Here is a 15,881-nt window from a genome sequence, read left to right as displayed (position 1 = left end):
ATTTAAATCTACCGAATCGTCTTTGTTGTAGAACTTTCGGAGCAGTCCTTGAACGCAGCATTGCTTAGCTACGTTAACTAGTTTTTTTTTTGGTTTTTCTCAAAAAAATAGTCCGACAACAGATTCTAAAAGGCCGGAAGCAACAGTTTAAAATCGACCAGATATAGAAAAACGACAAATATACTACTATGGCAAGTAAAATCGCTTCTGAGGACAAAGAAAGGTCCTTCTATTTGGTCCGGAGCCGGTATCTGGAGGATCAGTTGGAGAGGTGAGACCGTTAGCTTCTCTTTTTGTTGAAGTAAACCCTCAATAGTTGTTTTAAACTAATGATTGTATAAATTTTTGTATTAGTGTTAATCTTTAAATATCTTCGTTTGTGTATTAATGCGGTACAAAGTACAAAAAACACGCCGTATTTGCGTTTCAGTTACAGGGACGTTAGCTACGTTAGCATTAGCATCAGTTTACATTGTCACTGCCAGAGCCGCCATGTTGACTGTTTGAAAAATAATACCTACAAATTCATATTAGTCCTCATAAAATCAAGAATGACTTGCCTGAGACTTAACTACAAGCTCAGTGTAGAGTGTATAAAGGAATGTGTTCGCCTTTAGCACTAAAGTAAATGGTAGAATATATATACAAGAATATATACAGTACTGTGCAAAAATCTTGGGCCACCAGATACAGCAGTGGAGTATACAGGAAGTATCTGCACAGTATTTAAAATGCAAAAAATGCAGAAAATACAAGTTTCTACAGGCTAAAGTGAAAGATATTTACTTTTTGCACTTCCTTGGCAACACTTTGCAGATTTGCTGCACGAATGTTTTCAAGAAATGCCAAATGTTTCTCATTTATTGCTTGTTTGTGTTAATGTGTGACACCAGGGAGTTTTTCTCTGATGTTGTCTCTTACATGGTCAGAGTCCAGGGCTGCTGGAAACCTGACATGAAAACTTACAGGAATTTTTTTACCAGATGACTTGATTAAACACACTTGGAAAATAGTAAATAAATCAAGATCATTTGGGGGGATTTTTTTTTAGTGGAGTGCATCTGCATAGAAAAATAAAAATAGCCAAGTCATTCAAAATAGTTTGCTGTGGATGATCAGATCTGGTTTTGCAGTCTTCATACAGAGCTTCGTAGAGCTGATTTAAATTGTCTAATCAGTTAGTTTTTTGTTATTATTTCTTCATGCAGTGCACAACAATTGCAAGATAAAGCTAATAAAGTTTGTTTTTGGTCAACATCATCCTCTCTGCAGCAGAAATATTTCCATATTAACTGATGTTAGGTTTCTGTTTGCAACCAGATCTTCCTTTTTGATGCTTTTCTCCTGTTCCTCGATCAATTTCCACGTGTTGTCTGCACGTAAACGCACTTCATGTCTTGTAAATATTGCAAAAGAAATCCCAAAACTGCTCAGTGTAGCTAAGAACCCTTAAATCAAAACACATGATGTTCTATCCATCTATTTATTTTTTGGATCAAGCAGAGGTGCTTTAGTTAATATACTTCTTGTCATGTGACTAAACATTGTCGTGCTGGTTACGCATTAAATTTGTGTTTTATTCAGTTTACTGCCATACATGACAAGAAAAGCAGGAAAAAAAGTCACATTTGAAAAGCTAAAGCTGGTAAATGTATGTCACACTGATTGGAAAATGACTAAATCAATAGTCAAATTAGTTAGTGAATAATTGTCCGTGTATTGAATAATGAATTCTGCTGTGCTTCCAAACCTACACTATTTCAGTATTTAAGCCAGTTTTATTTTACATTTTCATGTTAATGTTCATCTAACTGACTTCTGTTTGATCCCCACTTCTTTTTTGCGAATGATTAGATTAGTGGAAAATCTTAATGCATTTACTAGTTCCCCAAGTTAAATTTTTTCATGTATTTTTTAGTGTCCCTTCTGCAGCTCTTGGTTCCTACGATTATTTTTCATCTCACTTTTTACGTCTGTCACACAGTTTTAATCTGATCAAAACTCTCAGACACACTGTGCAGACATTTTATTTTAAATACTGTATTTATGGCATAAATCGCACTCAATTCTTGCGTTTCACTTGTCTTGATCCTGCAGGTGTCAGCCTCAATGTGACAAGCTGGAGACTGAGAACAAGGACCTCGTCTCTGAGTACGATGCGTTGGAGAAAGACAAGAGAGACGCCATTAAGTACCTGAAATGTCCGGTGGTGGTAAAAGAGAAGAAGGTGTCTGAGTTGTCTGAAGAGTTGGAGAATCAGCATCAAACGGCCGAATGGGAAAGAGAGGATTTAAAGCTGCAATACAGCAAACAGATGGAAGAGCTGCAGCGGCTGAGAGACGAGCTGGATTCAAAGAGGAGGATGCAGGATGAGACAGTCAGCCTACACAGTCAGTGTCATCTTTCATCTTCTCAGGAAGCGTTCAATTTGTGTGATTTTCATTGCAGTGGAGACACTAGATAGAGTTAGTTAGTTATACACGACTGATTGATGTCTTTATTTTTTCAGCGACATGTTTTGTGTGACCACCAACTTAAGTGATATATAAAAACTTCTGTTGATTGATTTTCTGTAGGCGGACAAAGGAGGTAAGCGGTTGGACAAGGTGGGGAAAATATATGACTTTTCTGACAGACACGGCTATTTTTAAAAGCTTAACTTCAATATTCACAGATGAGAACTCACGGATATGCACCGCTTCACACGTGTATTCATTACATTTTCTGAAAGGCATAGAAGATAGAAGAACTCTAGCTGTGTTAAAAATGGAAATAATAATGACAAAAATAAATCAACAGGAAAACAACAGGACTTCTCTGTAAACAATCTCTTACACTGGAGCAGCAGCTAAATATTGCACTGTCAAGTTCAGTCAAGAAAAAATAAAAATAGATTCAAGAACGTGGTCATGTTTGCAGAAATCATGACTAATTTCAACCTAAAAAGTTCAAATCATCAAGTCATTGTTGCAGGGTTTTAGTAGCTGACTACACAACATTGTAACAGTATCATCCAGATACAGGTGAGCCTCACGGTTTGTTGTTATTAACTGTGAATAGGATGGGACTCTAACCGAACCTTGAGGATCTTGCTTTGACGGAGAAGATCATTTCCTGTAATCACACACTGTTGTAGATGAAACTGCCAGTCCTGAGACCATTTACACGACACGTAGTCAAAACTAGTATCCTATAACCTTCGTAGCAGCACATTGTGGTCAACGTTATTGAGTGCTTTTGTTAAATTATCAAAAAAGGGCAGTGCAATTTTGCTCTTGGTTTACAGCAGATATTGTGCATTGGTCACCAGATTAATGGCTTTAGCCCAAACATTTAATCAGTTCAACAAAAACATAATCAGCAGCAGTGAAAATGATCGTTACCGTGTCCAAAAGTCTCTGTCTGAAGGATTCTAAGATGCCAAATTCGTGTGGATGCTGGACGTAGTCGTAATAGAAGTCACACATTTTAAGTAAAAACATGTTTTTGTAGATGTGACTTCACATCATCTGTTTTGGAAAGTTGCAGAGACCCCCAAGAAAGGTGTGGTGGGACACTTTATGCAATAAGAGAAGCATCCTCTCGTCTTTTCCTTTGTCGTAACTCCTCCCGTTTCTGCAGGAAATGACAGCTAAAGCACTGGTCATTTAGATCTAAATGGTATTTTAAATACCATTCTAATATTACCTCTCAATAGTATGTGCAATATTAGTTTCTGCATTTTATTTCATGTGTAGTATTTCATACTTTTATTTCTCGGGTGTTGTATTTCAGTTTCATGAGCAACATTGTCAGTATGTGCAATATTTCATTTCATTTTTTCATCATCATGTGTGACATTACTTATTGCATCAGTATAACTGGCAGCATTACTGTTTACTGTTGGCTTTATTTTAGTTACTTATTTTATATTATCTTCTTGTTTTTCTACTTTTCGACACTGCATTTCTTATGACATTAGTTTGTTTTTTCTGAGCAACAGGAATTAATTAAAGTTTTATCTTATCTTTACTTTCCTTTTGTCTCCCCAGCCGTCAAACTGGAGGAGCAGCAGACCGACCTGAAGCAGTCAATGCAGTGGCTGTCCGATGTGCAGTCTTTTCTCAGTCAGGAGGAGAACTTCCGCAAACTGCGAACGGAAACAGCTCTGATGAGGGAAAGGTAAAATCCAGGATCTCTATTTTTAATCTTAAAATGTCACCGAGCAAACAGTAAAATATTTACCGATTTGTCTCCTGTCCTGCAATGACAGGATACAGAGTAATATTGAGTGCATTGAGGAGGCCGGTGCAGAAGAGGAGAGCGAGTCCAGCGTTCCTCAGACGGTGAAGGATCAACACAGTGGACAACTGGAGCAGCTTCCATTCCTGCTGAGGGAAGCTGAACACCGCAGGGAGAAGTTGGATGCCCTACAGGACAGAGAGGAGGAGATTTGTTCTCAACTGTGCGCCTTGAATAAAGAAACCCTGGCGATGGAGATTCAGGAATGCAGCTCCAGCAAGGTAAGAGACAAGCGTTAACAGCTGGGTAAAGGCAAAGCAGGGGGCATCCGGACTTGAACCGGAGACCTCTTGATCTGCAGTCAAATGCTCTACCACTGAGCTATACCCCCACACTCTGGCTCATGTTTACACGCTGGTCTTCAGCTGGACTTTAGAGAACAGGACACCTTATTGTACGCAGTCAGTGGCAACACACACGATTATCATAATAGCCTTCCGATTTTCTGGAATTGCTCTGTTGTTAAATATTTCTAGAGAGAGGTACGCAGTGCCCTACGAGACATGTTCTGAAGGGTTCCAGGCGTGAAATGCCCCTAGACTCTTTTTTATGGCTGTTGAACTCAAGATGGGTTAAAAAAGGGAGAAATATTTGAGGGGTTCAGTGCCAAAGCGGGCCAAACCGCAGGAAATCCAAAGTTGAGTTTTGTGGGGTTTGTTTTTTTGATAAGTGTTTATGGTCGACTCGTCCGTGGCAAAGTGGTCCAACCAACTGCCCACTAGTAATGTCACAATGCCACTTTGAAATTTGACCCATGATGGTTTTGGCATGAAAATTTAGTGGCAAACTGGACCAAGCCACAGGAAACGCTGACCGTTATATCGCAGGTAGTTGCAACATGTTTGAAGATGGCGGACAAGCCCAGTGAAAACTCAACTTGTAGGTACGGTGAGGTAAAATAGAAACTTAACTAACCACCACCAAGCAGCTATTTCTACCCCGTGGTCCTCAAAAGTATCTCTAGTTCCTCATGATGTAAACTCTTCAGTGCTGTGTAGCAAGACAAACCTTGAATCAGTTAATTTCAATGTTTTCTGTGAGCTTAGAAAACAACTCATTTATGCCTTTTAGGAGCGGAGCGCATTTTAAAATGTAAAGCTCGTTTTCATGTAGTGGTTAGAAGCTAAAGTCATCACTGTGATTAAAAAGTTATTTAATTTTACAGCCTTACTACTGCATTAGCCGTTATAATTTGCTAGCTCACCTGCTCAGCGTCTTCCTTCCTGCACCTGCACAGCGATCATCAGGTGTATCTGAGTCGGCCCTCCGACTCTCTATCCGTTGAGGATCATTAGCTCAACGGGGTTAAAACAGTTAAGTGATCATCATGCGACCACTTGAAATTTTAACTCTCAAAAGAAGGTCACACTCTGGAGCCCTGGATTTATTTATTTATAGACATAATGCTGGTTTTGAAGTTTGTCTGTTGTGGCGTAAAATAGGGGGCATCCGGATTTGAACCGGAGACCTCTTGATCTGCAGTCAAATGCTCTACCACTGAGCTATACCCCCACACTAGCTGATGACCATGTACTCCCATCATGCACTGCTCTAGTGTCTCTGTTTTGTTTTGATGTGGGGTCACTGTTAGCAGCACGTACAGACGTCCGAGTATTCAGATGTCTGAGTTCATGCGTTGCTTTGCAGGATGTTAGGTTAATCGCTTGTTAACACCAGTTTGTAAAAGCAGCAGGTGAGCAAACATGGAGCGAGAATATGTGTCACACTGATAACAACTCTCAGATCGCCTTTCCTCTTAAAATGAGCGAGCGTCCAAGTTAAAACCTGAATTTATATGTGTTGTTTTTTTTTTTTTTTAAATACACCATCACTCTCAGTTTTCTTAGTTTGTACTGAGGAAGAACCGTGCGGTAGTGTTTAATATTCACTCCCATCAGTCACAGAATAAAACCACCGAGGCAAATCTGAAGATGCTGTGACTGTTTCTCTGCCTGACAGTGACGGGAGAAATTAGTTTTAGTGAAACAGTTTCATGTGCAGAGATGAAAACTTTGTCATTACAGTGGTTAATGTCCTCCCCAAAAAATGCCACAAAAAACAGTGAAGGTTGACTTTGTGATTAGACTTTTGCTGTAAAAGTAATTTGATAATCATTGACTCATAGTTTTCATTAATTATTGCTTGTATAATTTATTATGTCAAGTCAATGTCACGCTGCTTCTAAATTATAAAGATGAAGTCAGAGAATGGACAAAATCTAGTTGACTGGTGCTGAGTGAGTTTAAAAAGAAGTTTCACTATTGAAACTAAAAAGGGCTAGATTAGGTTTTCTGTGAAATGTAAGTCTGTCTTTCAGTAATAAATATTAAAATTATACACCCAAGGACAAGACAGCGAACATTTAAGTTTGTGCAATATTCTTGTACCTGAAAATAATCCTTTTTCACTTTCCTACAGGAGCGTGATATTGTTCACGACTAAGAAATCAGAACCAAAGATCATCAAAACTGAGTCTGTTTGATGTTTGAAAAGTCAGTTTGCTAACAAAGGTAAATAATGTAAACGTATAACAAAAATCACCAGATTTATTCACCACCTTCTCTTCTTCAGAAGCTGAATGAGTTAAAGGCGTTATACCTGCAGCTGCAGAGGGAATTCAAGGACGGTAGTGTGGCCCTGCAGGACGCACTGGACAAGACACAAGATGTCAGGTAGAAGTTTTTTTTCTATTTACCATCTAAGGATCAAATGTTTGGGCTGCAAGGTGGCGCAGTTGGTAGCACTGTTGTCTCGCAGCTAGACAGTTGCAGATTTGCATCCCAGTGAGGAAACCCGGGATCTTTCTGCGTGGAGTCTCCATGTTCTCCCCGTGCAGCGTGGGTTCTCTCCGGGTTCTCCGGCTTCCTCCCACAGTCCAAAAGCATGTTGAGGTCAATTGGTGATTCTAAATTGTCCGTAGGTGTGAATGTGAGTGTGCTTGGTTGTCTGTCTCTAAGTGTGGCCCTGTGATAGACTGGTGACCTGTCCAGGTGAACCTGCCTTCACCCTGACCCTAGTGAGGATTAAGCGGTGTATAGATGATGGATGGAATTGCTTATTGCTGTTTGATAAAAATTGCAATTAATCAAGAGTAATTAATTACAAAGCCTCTAATAATTACATTTTTTAATTGAATAAAATACAAATCAAATGGAAAGGAATTATAAAAAAAAGTTAGAAAAAGTAATAGAAATATTAGCAGTGTGCAGGAATGTGCAAATTAATCATCTGAGAATGTGCAAGATTATCAATTATATCATGTAAACAACTTGAAATATGCAAAGATATGATATGAATCCTATTTAAAAGTTGCGTGTTTATGCATGACAAAGGTCTGGTCTGGACCTGCAGATTAATTACAAAGCCTATAATTAATTCGATTTTTTAAAAATCGTGTCCCACCACTACATAAAAGTTGAACGAAAAGTCAGATTCAGTCAATTCAAACCCACGAGTGCTCCATCAGTCACGAAACGTTTGACCACTGAGCTACACTACGATCAGACCTGCTGCTGCGACACAGCGTCATCGTCTCCGTTGTGTTTTCAGACAGTGCCTGCACTCGAGGGAGTTTCAGCAGCAGTTGTCCGAGTTGGATGAGCTGAAGGCCAAGCTGCAGAAGGACAGGAGCCAGAGGACGGAGCTGGAGGGCGTGAAGCAGGAAGCAGTCGTCCTTCTCGGACTCATCCTGACGGTAAACAGTCCTGCCCTCAGTTATCAGTCCAGCTGCTGCAGCTGTGAAATGACAAACTGTCTGTGGGAGGGGAAGATTTATTGGTTATTGTTCAGGTCAGCTGGTTTTATTCCAGAGGTTGGATGTTCCATTCACCTCCTAACAAGACAAACATCCAGTGTAGCCAGAAATACAGAAAGATCTTTACCAAAGAGCTGAAATGCTGCTTTTAGGTTTTTTTTTCTTTGTTTCAGTGTGTTATGCAGCTGCTCTTTTGTGCGGCCCTTACAAGGCCCTCTGTACAGCCTTCAGTCTGTACAGGAGGCTACAGAAACACGCTGATTTGTTAAAATGCTATCGGACACGTTTATCAGTCTCCTGTCGTTTCAGCTACGACAGGGTAGCTTCTTAAATCGCTTAACATGTGATCTGTGTTTAATCAACATCAGTTTACTACTGTGTATAATTCAGCTGAGCATCTCCGTCTCCCAGACGACATAAATACACTGAAAACGTTGATAAATAGTCATCTGCAGAGGAAAGTAAGAAGAAAATATTACTGCACAGATGTTATTTAATGAATCCTCACACCCCACTTACTCGACCTTTTGGTTTTCCGCAGTGCTTCGTGAAATAAATAACTTTAATATACAGAAAACTAAAAGCAAATATTGTTAGTAGTTTATGATGTGCATCCTGAAAAAATTCAGCCTCTGACTGATCAACATCAACATCAGCAACACAAATATGTATTATTATTTTTACAGAATGAACCTTCAAATGCAGACAAATAAAATCTAAATCTCTCCATTTCAGCTAAAATCATTGCATGTTTGTATTTTGTCATAAAAACAAGTTTGAGTAATGTGAATAAACAAATACAATGCAATAGGGGAGGCCACTGTTAATTAGCTTGTCATTGTAGATGTGTGAATCGATTGATTTTATTGAACTTACAGCATTCCAAATGTCACTTTGTACAGATTTGTAAAATATCCACGCAAACAGTGCAATGAAAAACACATTATTAGCTATTCTGCCTGATATATCCAAATCACATGAGAAAAACGTTGTTTTTTTGTCGTCTTCAGGACTCAGAACAAGTGTTCGCCACTCAGTGGAAGGTGCAGAGGATGCTGGAGATCCTGGAGAGCAGCGCCCCCCCCCCCTGGGAAACAGAGCTCAGCCTCAGCGACTCTCCTCAAGGACCAAAACCACCAGAGCTCCGAACCAGTCAGGTACTGGAGTTACTCTCCTCTGGACTGAGTCTGTTAGCTGTATGACTTGTGAAAACAGTGGTGTGAACTAGGGGTGTCCTGATCCCATGCCAAAGAACCGGATCAGGACCATTTAAGACATTTTTACCTGATTGTTATTGGAAGAAACCAAAGTTTACAACCCTTCGTTTGTGTCTGCTGCCACACAGGTGTTGTGAAGGGTTAGCATAATCTGTGGCAGGACACTAGGGATGCAAATTAGGAATAATGATCGACATCAGTAATCTGGAGCATTGTCAATCAGTAACAGATTAAGTGATAACAGTGGACACATGATTCGACCTGCTGAAGCAGCTCTGTTACATATACCACTAAGCTATAACAAGCTGTTCTGGTCTAAACACCTGAGCCCCGATTGGAGACCATTAGGGGCCCATAAGTCTTTGTCCTGGTGCCTGTTGCTAGCTGAGCCCCCACAATGCTCTCTGCTTGTCAACAGTAACTGACTGTACCAAGTGACGCCTCCTCTGGTCACTAAAGTATTAAACAGTAAGAGACACAGCTAGCCACAGAGGCTCCTCCCAGTGGAACAATCAGGCACTACAGTTAATCTACAGCACTTTGTATCCAATAACAATTGTTTATTTTGGCCTACTTTTGCAAATTATGCATTTTATTAGTACGTTGCAGCCACACAGCTGCAGTGAGACTTTAAAAAAACAAAAAAGATACAGTCATAGTCTGCTCAGTAAACCAGTTTTTCAATTAAAAAACAAACAAACTAATAATGTTTATTTTATTTTTCTATTTTCACTGTATCAAAAATGCCACAAACTGTGATTATTGTGTACCCTTACATCTTGATAGTACGTGTCAACAGGATCCGTCAAGGTCTCGCCTCCCATTCATTGTGTGTGTGAAATGCTCCATGTCCTGTTCTGGAGCATTGCGGGGAGTTTTGAGTGACGAGGCGTAGCGTCGTTGCTCATTTGCATAAACTAAACTTGACTTCTACTTTATGCAAATTTGAAGCGGGGCGAGGAGGTCCGACCCCTCTCGTAGCTTTCATAAAACGGCTAAACTAGCCGTGAATTAAAATGAGGACAGATTCAGCAACTGCGTAGCTTATTTAATGTTTTATTAAATGTTTTCAGAAATACTTTTCTCTGAACAGTTTTCGTAATAAAAGCGAAAATTTGCAGCCAAGCCGCCATGTTGGTTCACTGCTTCTACAGGACTGGCATCTGGTGAAGGGAAAAATGGCTGTCATGTGACCACCTTGTGGCTCACAAGTGCGCGCCTATCAAACGGGCAATTTTAAGAAGCAAGGCGTTACTGAGGTCCGAACTACGGTGAACTGAAAACGGGTCAAAACCAGCCAGCGGATGGTAAAACTGTCTGTGGAAAATATGCTGCTACTCCATGGATAAATAACGACAAACTGACAGTGAATGATATCAGAAGTAAAACGAGGAGGAGACCTGAGTTTACGGTGAATGAGGCTGCCTCGTCCCTACGACCTGTCAATCATTCCAGAGCAGACTGTCAATCAAATAGCTCCGCCCCCCACATGACCGCAACTTTGACTATTTATATAAAATATCAGATTGGCCTCCTGATGTCTGGGTTTGACCATGAAAACTAACGAAAAATAAATCCTGAGCCGTATTAAAGCTGTCTTTCGTGATCTGTGTTTTCCTGTTTAGAACTGGCCTCTATGGGAGCTTTTTGAAGCCAGCACCTGTGGACCGTTGTGGTACTGCAGGTTTTTGACACACCCGGGTTGGCTTCATTTTTCAGGGCCGGTTGCTACATCCACTGTTCTTATACAGTCTGTGTGCCCATTTCTAGCTAAACCCCCACAATGCTCTCTGCTTCCCAACATGAACTACCTGTAGTCTGAGTGACGCCTCCTCTGGTCTCTACAGGGACATGGAACATTAAGGAATGGACTGAATGAAGAGGCTAATTTAGATTGAATCACTCAGACTCATTTATTATTGCATTGCAGAGCTACTCAGTTGTCAAACATATATATTTGGTTGACTTTTATGTACTTTAAGTGTGTTTTATCTAAGAAAATGGTATTGGACTGGGACTCTGTATTGGCAAGATATTGAATTTTAAACAAAAAAACAGACATCTCTAGTGTGAACTCTGCTGGCAGATTTGTTTGTTTTGAAAACCCCTGAACACACAGCAGCTGTTTCCTCTCAGCAATTGGCTGCAAACTGAGTCACACTGGAGATTAAGTTAACTGGTCTCATCGAAATAGTCACAACAGTGGATCGCCATGAAGAAACCACATTTGTCCACTAAAAAGGCTACAAAGACAAGACCAAACTCCACATCGGTCCAGTTTGACCTGACCTGACATTTCTTCTTATTGTGCTGCCACAATAGCATTAGTCTACTTCAGCTTGTGTCAAAACATGCAACCAGAAAAGATGAGCTTTTAGGGGATTTCCAAGCATTTTAGGCTGAAGAAATGCAAAGGGAGAAGGAAGATTTGGCAAATACGTCTGTTTGTTTTGGTCTGAGATGTTGGCGCTGTAGTCGCCACATTCACTGGTGCTGGAAGTCGTATATGAAACCTTTAAAAATTACCTTAGAATCCTGCAACCCATCTTTGAAAGATCTCAAAATGCAGTATGGATCTACTTCTTTGGTGGTTTTCATAAGACATTAGTGACTCAGGAGGATGAAGTCACTGGGAGTAAAGAAGATCAAGTATTAATGTTTTTAAACCTCTGAAACCCACCAGCGTGTTTTCTTTAAAATTGTCAAAACTACACCATTTGTCAGAGCCAGAAACTTTAAAGACAGAAGGAATCACTGGATTTAAAATTTTCCAACGGCCCTTTACCAAATCATGTATGACCTGCTGTTCTCTTGGGAAATTCAAACCAAAATCTAAGCTTAAAATAGTGCTATTTAACCAAAATCATTTTATTCTATATGTTTTAGTAAGAAATAAACCGTTTGCACCAGATTCTGTTAAAGGTGTGACCAAATAGCCACGTGACAAATTTCCTAAACTTTTGAACTGCAAGCAGCGTGTGAGAGAAAAAAAACCAAGAACATATTGGATAAATAAAATAAATGCAGCATGGCTCAAGAACTGTATACAGAGGAGCAAGCAAGTTTTGTACTTCCAGCCATGTTTGTGCTGTTTCCACAGCAAGGTTTTATATGGCAGAGAAAAATAAAGCCCAGGAACAAAAACTACCCGTAAACTAATTGGAGTTCAGAGGGTTAGCTCACATTAGTCCCGTGTTTGCAGCTGGGACGCTGCAAAGTTGTTCTGTACCTTCCAAACTTTTATGAAGTGTCTCATAGTGAAAATATGTTTTACATTTTGTAAATATAAGCTCCTAAGTCACATGACATTGCTTTAATTGAGGGCTGTATTAACCGTAAAGGCAACATCCATAAATCTGCAGCTACAGTGTTTTCGTCAACTGTTTTCGTACAAACGCTGTTGCTCTTGTCGTCTTTCAGCAAACCCAGCAGTCGGACCACATGCGGCTCCATCGACCCGTCTGACCCGACGCCTCGACATGCTGATTCAGAGGCAGGCGCCTCCAGCTCTGCAGACCACTGAACCAAATCCAACACCAAGGAAGATAAGTGTTTTTCAAGCCGTCACCCCCGGTCACAATAAACGGTTTAGTCACTTTAATCCTGCTTCTGCCATGACTGCACGTCTTTGAATTTGTAGATAATTGATGCTCTGAATTGCAATTTTACTTTATTTTTTTCTGAAATATTCAGTTTGACTAAATGATTACATTTATTGTACTATTGTTTTTTTACTGGAAAATGCTCACTGTGAATTCCCGGATCCCAAGCTACTATCTGACCAATGGTGCAAAACCCAAAGACTTTTGACTTACAGTGAGGAAAAAAAGGAAATTCTCATATTCCACACAGTTGGACTGAAAAATATTCAGCATTTTCGCCTCATAGATGACATTAATTGGTTGTTAAATTTGTTGATTTTATCTTTTAGAACTTTCCACGAGAATTGCATTTACGACCGTGATCATTTTTTTGCAATATGGACACCAACTGGTCCATCATTAATCTCATAGTTCAATTTGTGGAGCTAAAAATGAATGAATGCAAATCATGTGAGACTACAAAATCATTACTGATTACGTCAAACCTTCCTCTCTGCTCCCTAATGCCTGTTTCTGTTACAAGAGGACGCTGAATCCCAGAACATAGACTCTCTAAACTGTCATAAAACAAACACAGAACAGTCAGTAATGACAGATTTGCAGTCAAGGCCAGATTATAAAGCTACAAAAACCAGGACTGTTTCAAGGGAAATAGTTACACAACAGTTCTGGCTCGTGACACAACTACACGGTCCAGATTGCATATTTTCCTTTTTACTGTAAGTACATACTGCTGCTGCTCCCCTGTAAACTCTGTACTGTTTTATGCAGCATGTTTACAGCTGGGGCGTACTTTTTATGTCAAATTATTTAACCTTTGTGAGCTGCAGTCAGTCTGTTAAAATTTGCAAGATACTGTGACAAACGTGTGCAGAGGATTGTGGGTCAGAAAAGCATCTTGGCTGCAAACTGCAAATCATAGAATGTCTGGTTATTTCTGCCATGCTGCATTTGACAAACTAAATCGTTTTCTGGTGAATTATAAAGTATGGAACTATATATATATATATATATATAAACACGTAATGATCTGGCTGTTCCTCACTAAGGCACAAGGTGGGTCGGTGGTTAGCACTGTTGCCTCGCAGCAAGAAGGTCACCGGTTTGCGTCCCGGTGAGGACACCCGGGATCTTCTGCATGGAGTTTGCATGTTCTTCCTGTGCAGCGTGGGTTCTCTCCGGGTTCACCGGCTTCCTCCCACACAGTCCAGAAGCATGTTGAGGTTAATTGGTGATTCTAAATTGTCTGTAGGTGTGAATGTGAGTGTGCTTGGTTGTCTGTAAGTGTAGCCCTGTGATAGACTGGTGACCTGTCCAGAGTGTCTCCTGCCTTTGCCCTGAGTCAGCTGGGATAGACTCCAGCCCCCCATGACCCTAGTGACGATTAAGCGGTGTACAGATGATGGATGGATGAATGGATGGATGTTCCTCACTATTATTCTGCTGTAGGTGGGTAAAAAGCTCTGGCTTGTTTAAACCAATCACAGTTGCTGTGGGCGGAGCTAAGTGAAGGATACAGCTTCATTGTTCACTTAAATAGTCACAGGTTGAAGTACTTGAGTGGAAGGTTTTCACGCAGGCAGACGAGCATTGTGAGTGAAATAAAACTAGCACTTCTGCCTGACTGCATGAACCAAATCTGCTGCAAAACTTGAAATTTTCAAAGTGGTAAGTTGCTTCTTGGAGGTTGTTGATGTTTTCTGTAGTCACAAGGATTTTGAAAATGGTATAGCTGCAGGAGAGGAGGAAGCCAGCTGACAGGAGTGGCCAACGCCAGATGATACCTGAATCCTACATCAGGTGTGTCAAACGAGTGGCAGGCCAAAGCCTCACTGAGAACACAGGTAGCTAAGCTAGGCTAGGCTAACTAGGCCTGATGCTGCTGTATGCAAAAATGCAGGAGAATGTTATGAATGAGCATCTAACAAGAACAAAACGGAAACTAACTGACCAGAAACATTGAGCTGGGAATGAGTCAACCGCAACTAAGAGTGTCATAAATGACAGAACAGGAGCAGAATTGTAGTCTAACAGAGTTCAAGCTAGTGAGCACATAACCACTTGAATGACTTCAATTCATAGGAAGAATCAGCTGATTGTTTAAAAATCTACAACAGCTTTAGTATATGTTCTGAAGCCATACAAAGTTTTACCTTCATACTATAAATATTTTCAGAGTTACAGGCTCCCAAAGGCCTAAATCTGTCACTTTTTATTGACTTTTTCCGTCATTTCTGAGCCTCAGAACTTCATCAGTCCAGCAGACAGACACATGACATGTTAGGATGAGAAACACATCTGAGTTCTGGTAGAAACTGACACCAGATCAGTTTTACATCCATCCAGGTGTCACAGTCTGAACACTGGATCTGTTTTTTTTTCTCCATGATTGTTTCATAATTTTGAGCATCAGAATTATGGGATGTATTGCAGTGTGAACAATAAAACTGCAACAGTTTAATGTCTATTAGTCATAGAAACAATCATAAATCCCTCCAACTTATCCATGTTTTCTCAAAAGCTTCCCAAAATGACAAAAACGGTCCAAAAAGACTATCAACTCGTGCAAAATACCCCAAATCTTTTGAAAATGCCTCAAAACATTCCCAAAATTCAATTTAAAAAAATGGAGAAAATTGACTTAAATGCAATTAAATTGTCTAAAATTATTTAAAACCTGTTGAGTGAGTAAAATTAAGCAAAAAAATATCAGAAAAAACATCCCCAATTAACTACAATTTTTTAACTTTTTAAAAATGTCCATAATGACACAAAAATACCCCAATCAAGTTTATAGCCAGCTGGTAGCATCAGTATTATGGGATGTCTCATAGTGTGAACAGTCAGATTGCAGCAGTTTAATGCTATAGAGTCATAGAAACAATCACTGGTAGCCTGGATGTGTTTCTGATCATGCACCAGAGAAAACTTTACAAAGTGCATTCTGGGTAAACTTTCCAGGCTCATATCAGCATGTGTGATGGTGGTTGGTCAGAACAAGTTCTAGATGATGGAAGGAGCATTTTT

The 15,881-nt window shown here is 40.0% G+C and overlaps 1 protein-coding gene and 2 non-coding genes across 3 annotated transcripts; 1 reads left to right on the top strand and 2 right to left on the bottom strand.

Annotated features, from left to right (window-relative positions):
* The first annotated feature begins 188 nt into the window (after positions 1–188).
* Positions 189–12,818, top strand: LOC103361059 (uncharacterized protein C9orf117 homolog). Its single transcript, XM_008287051.1, has 9 exons — positions 189–271; positions 2,098–2,377; positions 2,577–2,589; positions 4,032–4,161; positions 4,253–4,502; positions 6,853–6,953; positions 7,831–7,975; positions 9,046–9,192; positions 12,673–12,818. The coding sequence occupies exons 1-9, from the start codon at positions 189–191 to the stop codon at positions 12,715–12,717; spliced, it is 1,194 nt and encodes a 397-aa protein (XP_008285273.1). The 3' UTR covers positions 12,718–12,818.
* trnac-gca (transfer RNA cysteine (anticodon GCA)) lies at positions 4,541–4,612 on the bottom strand. Its single transcript has one exon. It is a non-coding gene; the product is annotated as a tRNA-Cys (tRNA).
* Positions 5,722–5,793, bottom strand: trnac-gca (transfer RNA cysteine (anticodon GCA)). Its single transcript has one exon. It is a non-coding gene; the product is annotated as a tRNA-Cys (tRNA).
* Positions 12,819–15,881: the final 3,063 nt, after the last annotated feature.

The sequence above is a fragment of the Stegastes partitus genome, unplaced genomic scaffold, assembly GCF_000690725.1.
Source record: "Stegastes partitus isolate 25-593 unplaced genomic scaffold, Stegastes_partitus-1.0.2 Scaffold484, whole genome shotgun sequence".
In the NCBI taxonomy this organism is placed as follows: Eukaryota; Metazoa; Chordata; class Actinopteri; family Pomacentridae; genus Stegastes; species Stegastes partitus.
This window is presented reverse-complemented; position numbering and strand designations above follow the sequence as displayed.

Coding starts and splice junctions, on each gene's coding strand:
- LOC103361059 (XM_008287051.1), top strand. CDS start 189: ATGGCAAGTAAAATCGCTTCTGAGGACAAAGAAAGGTCCTTCTATTTG. Junction 4,162..4,252: donor ACAGCTCTGATGAGGGAAAG/GTAAAATCCAGG, acceptor CTGCAATGACAG/GATACAGAGTAATATTGAGT. Junction 7,976..9,045: donor TTCTCGGACTCATCCTGACG/GTAAACAGTCCT, acceptor TGTCGTCTTCAG/GACTCAGAACAAGTGTTCGC.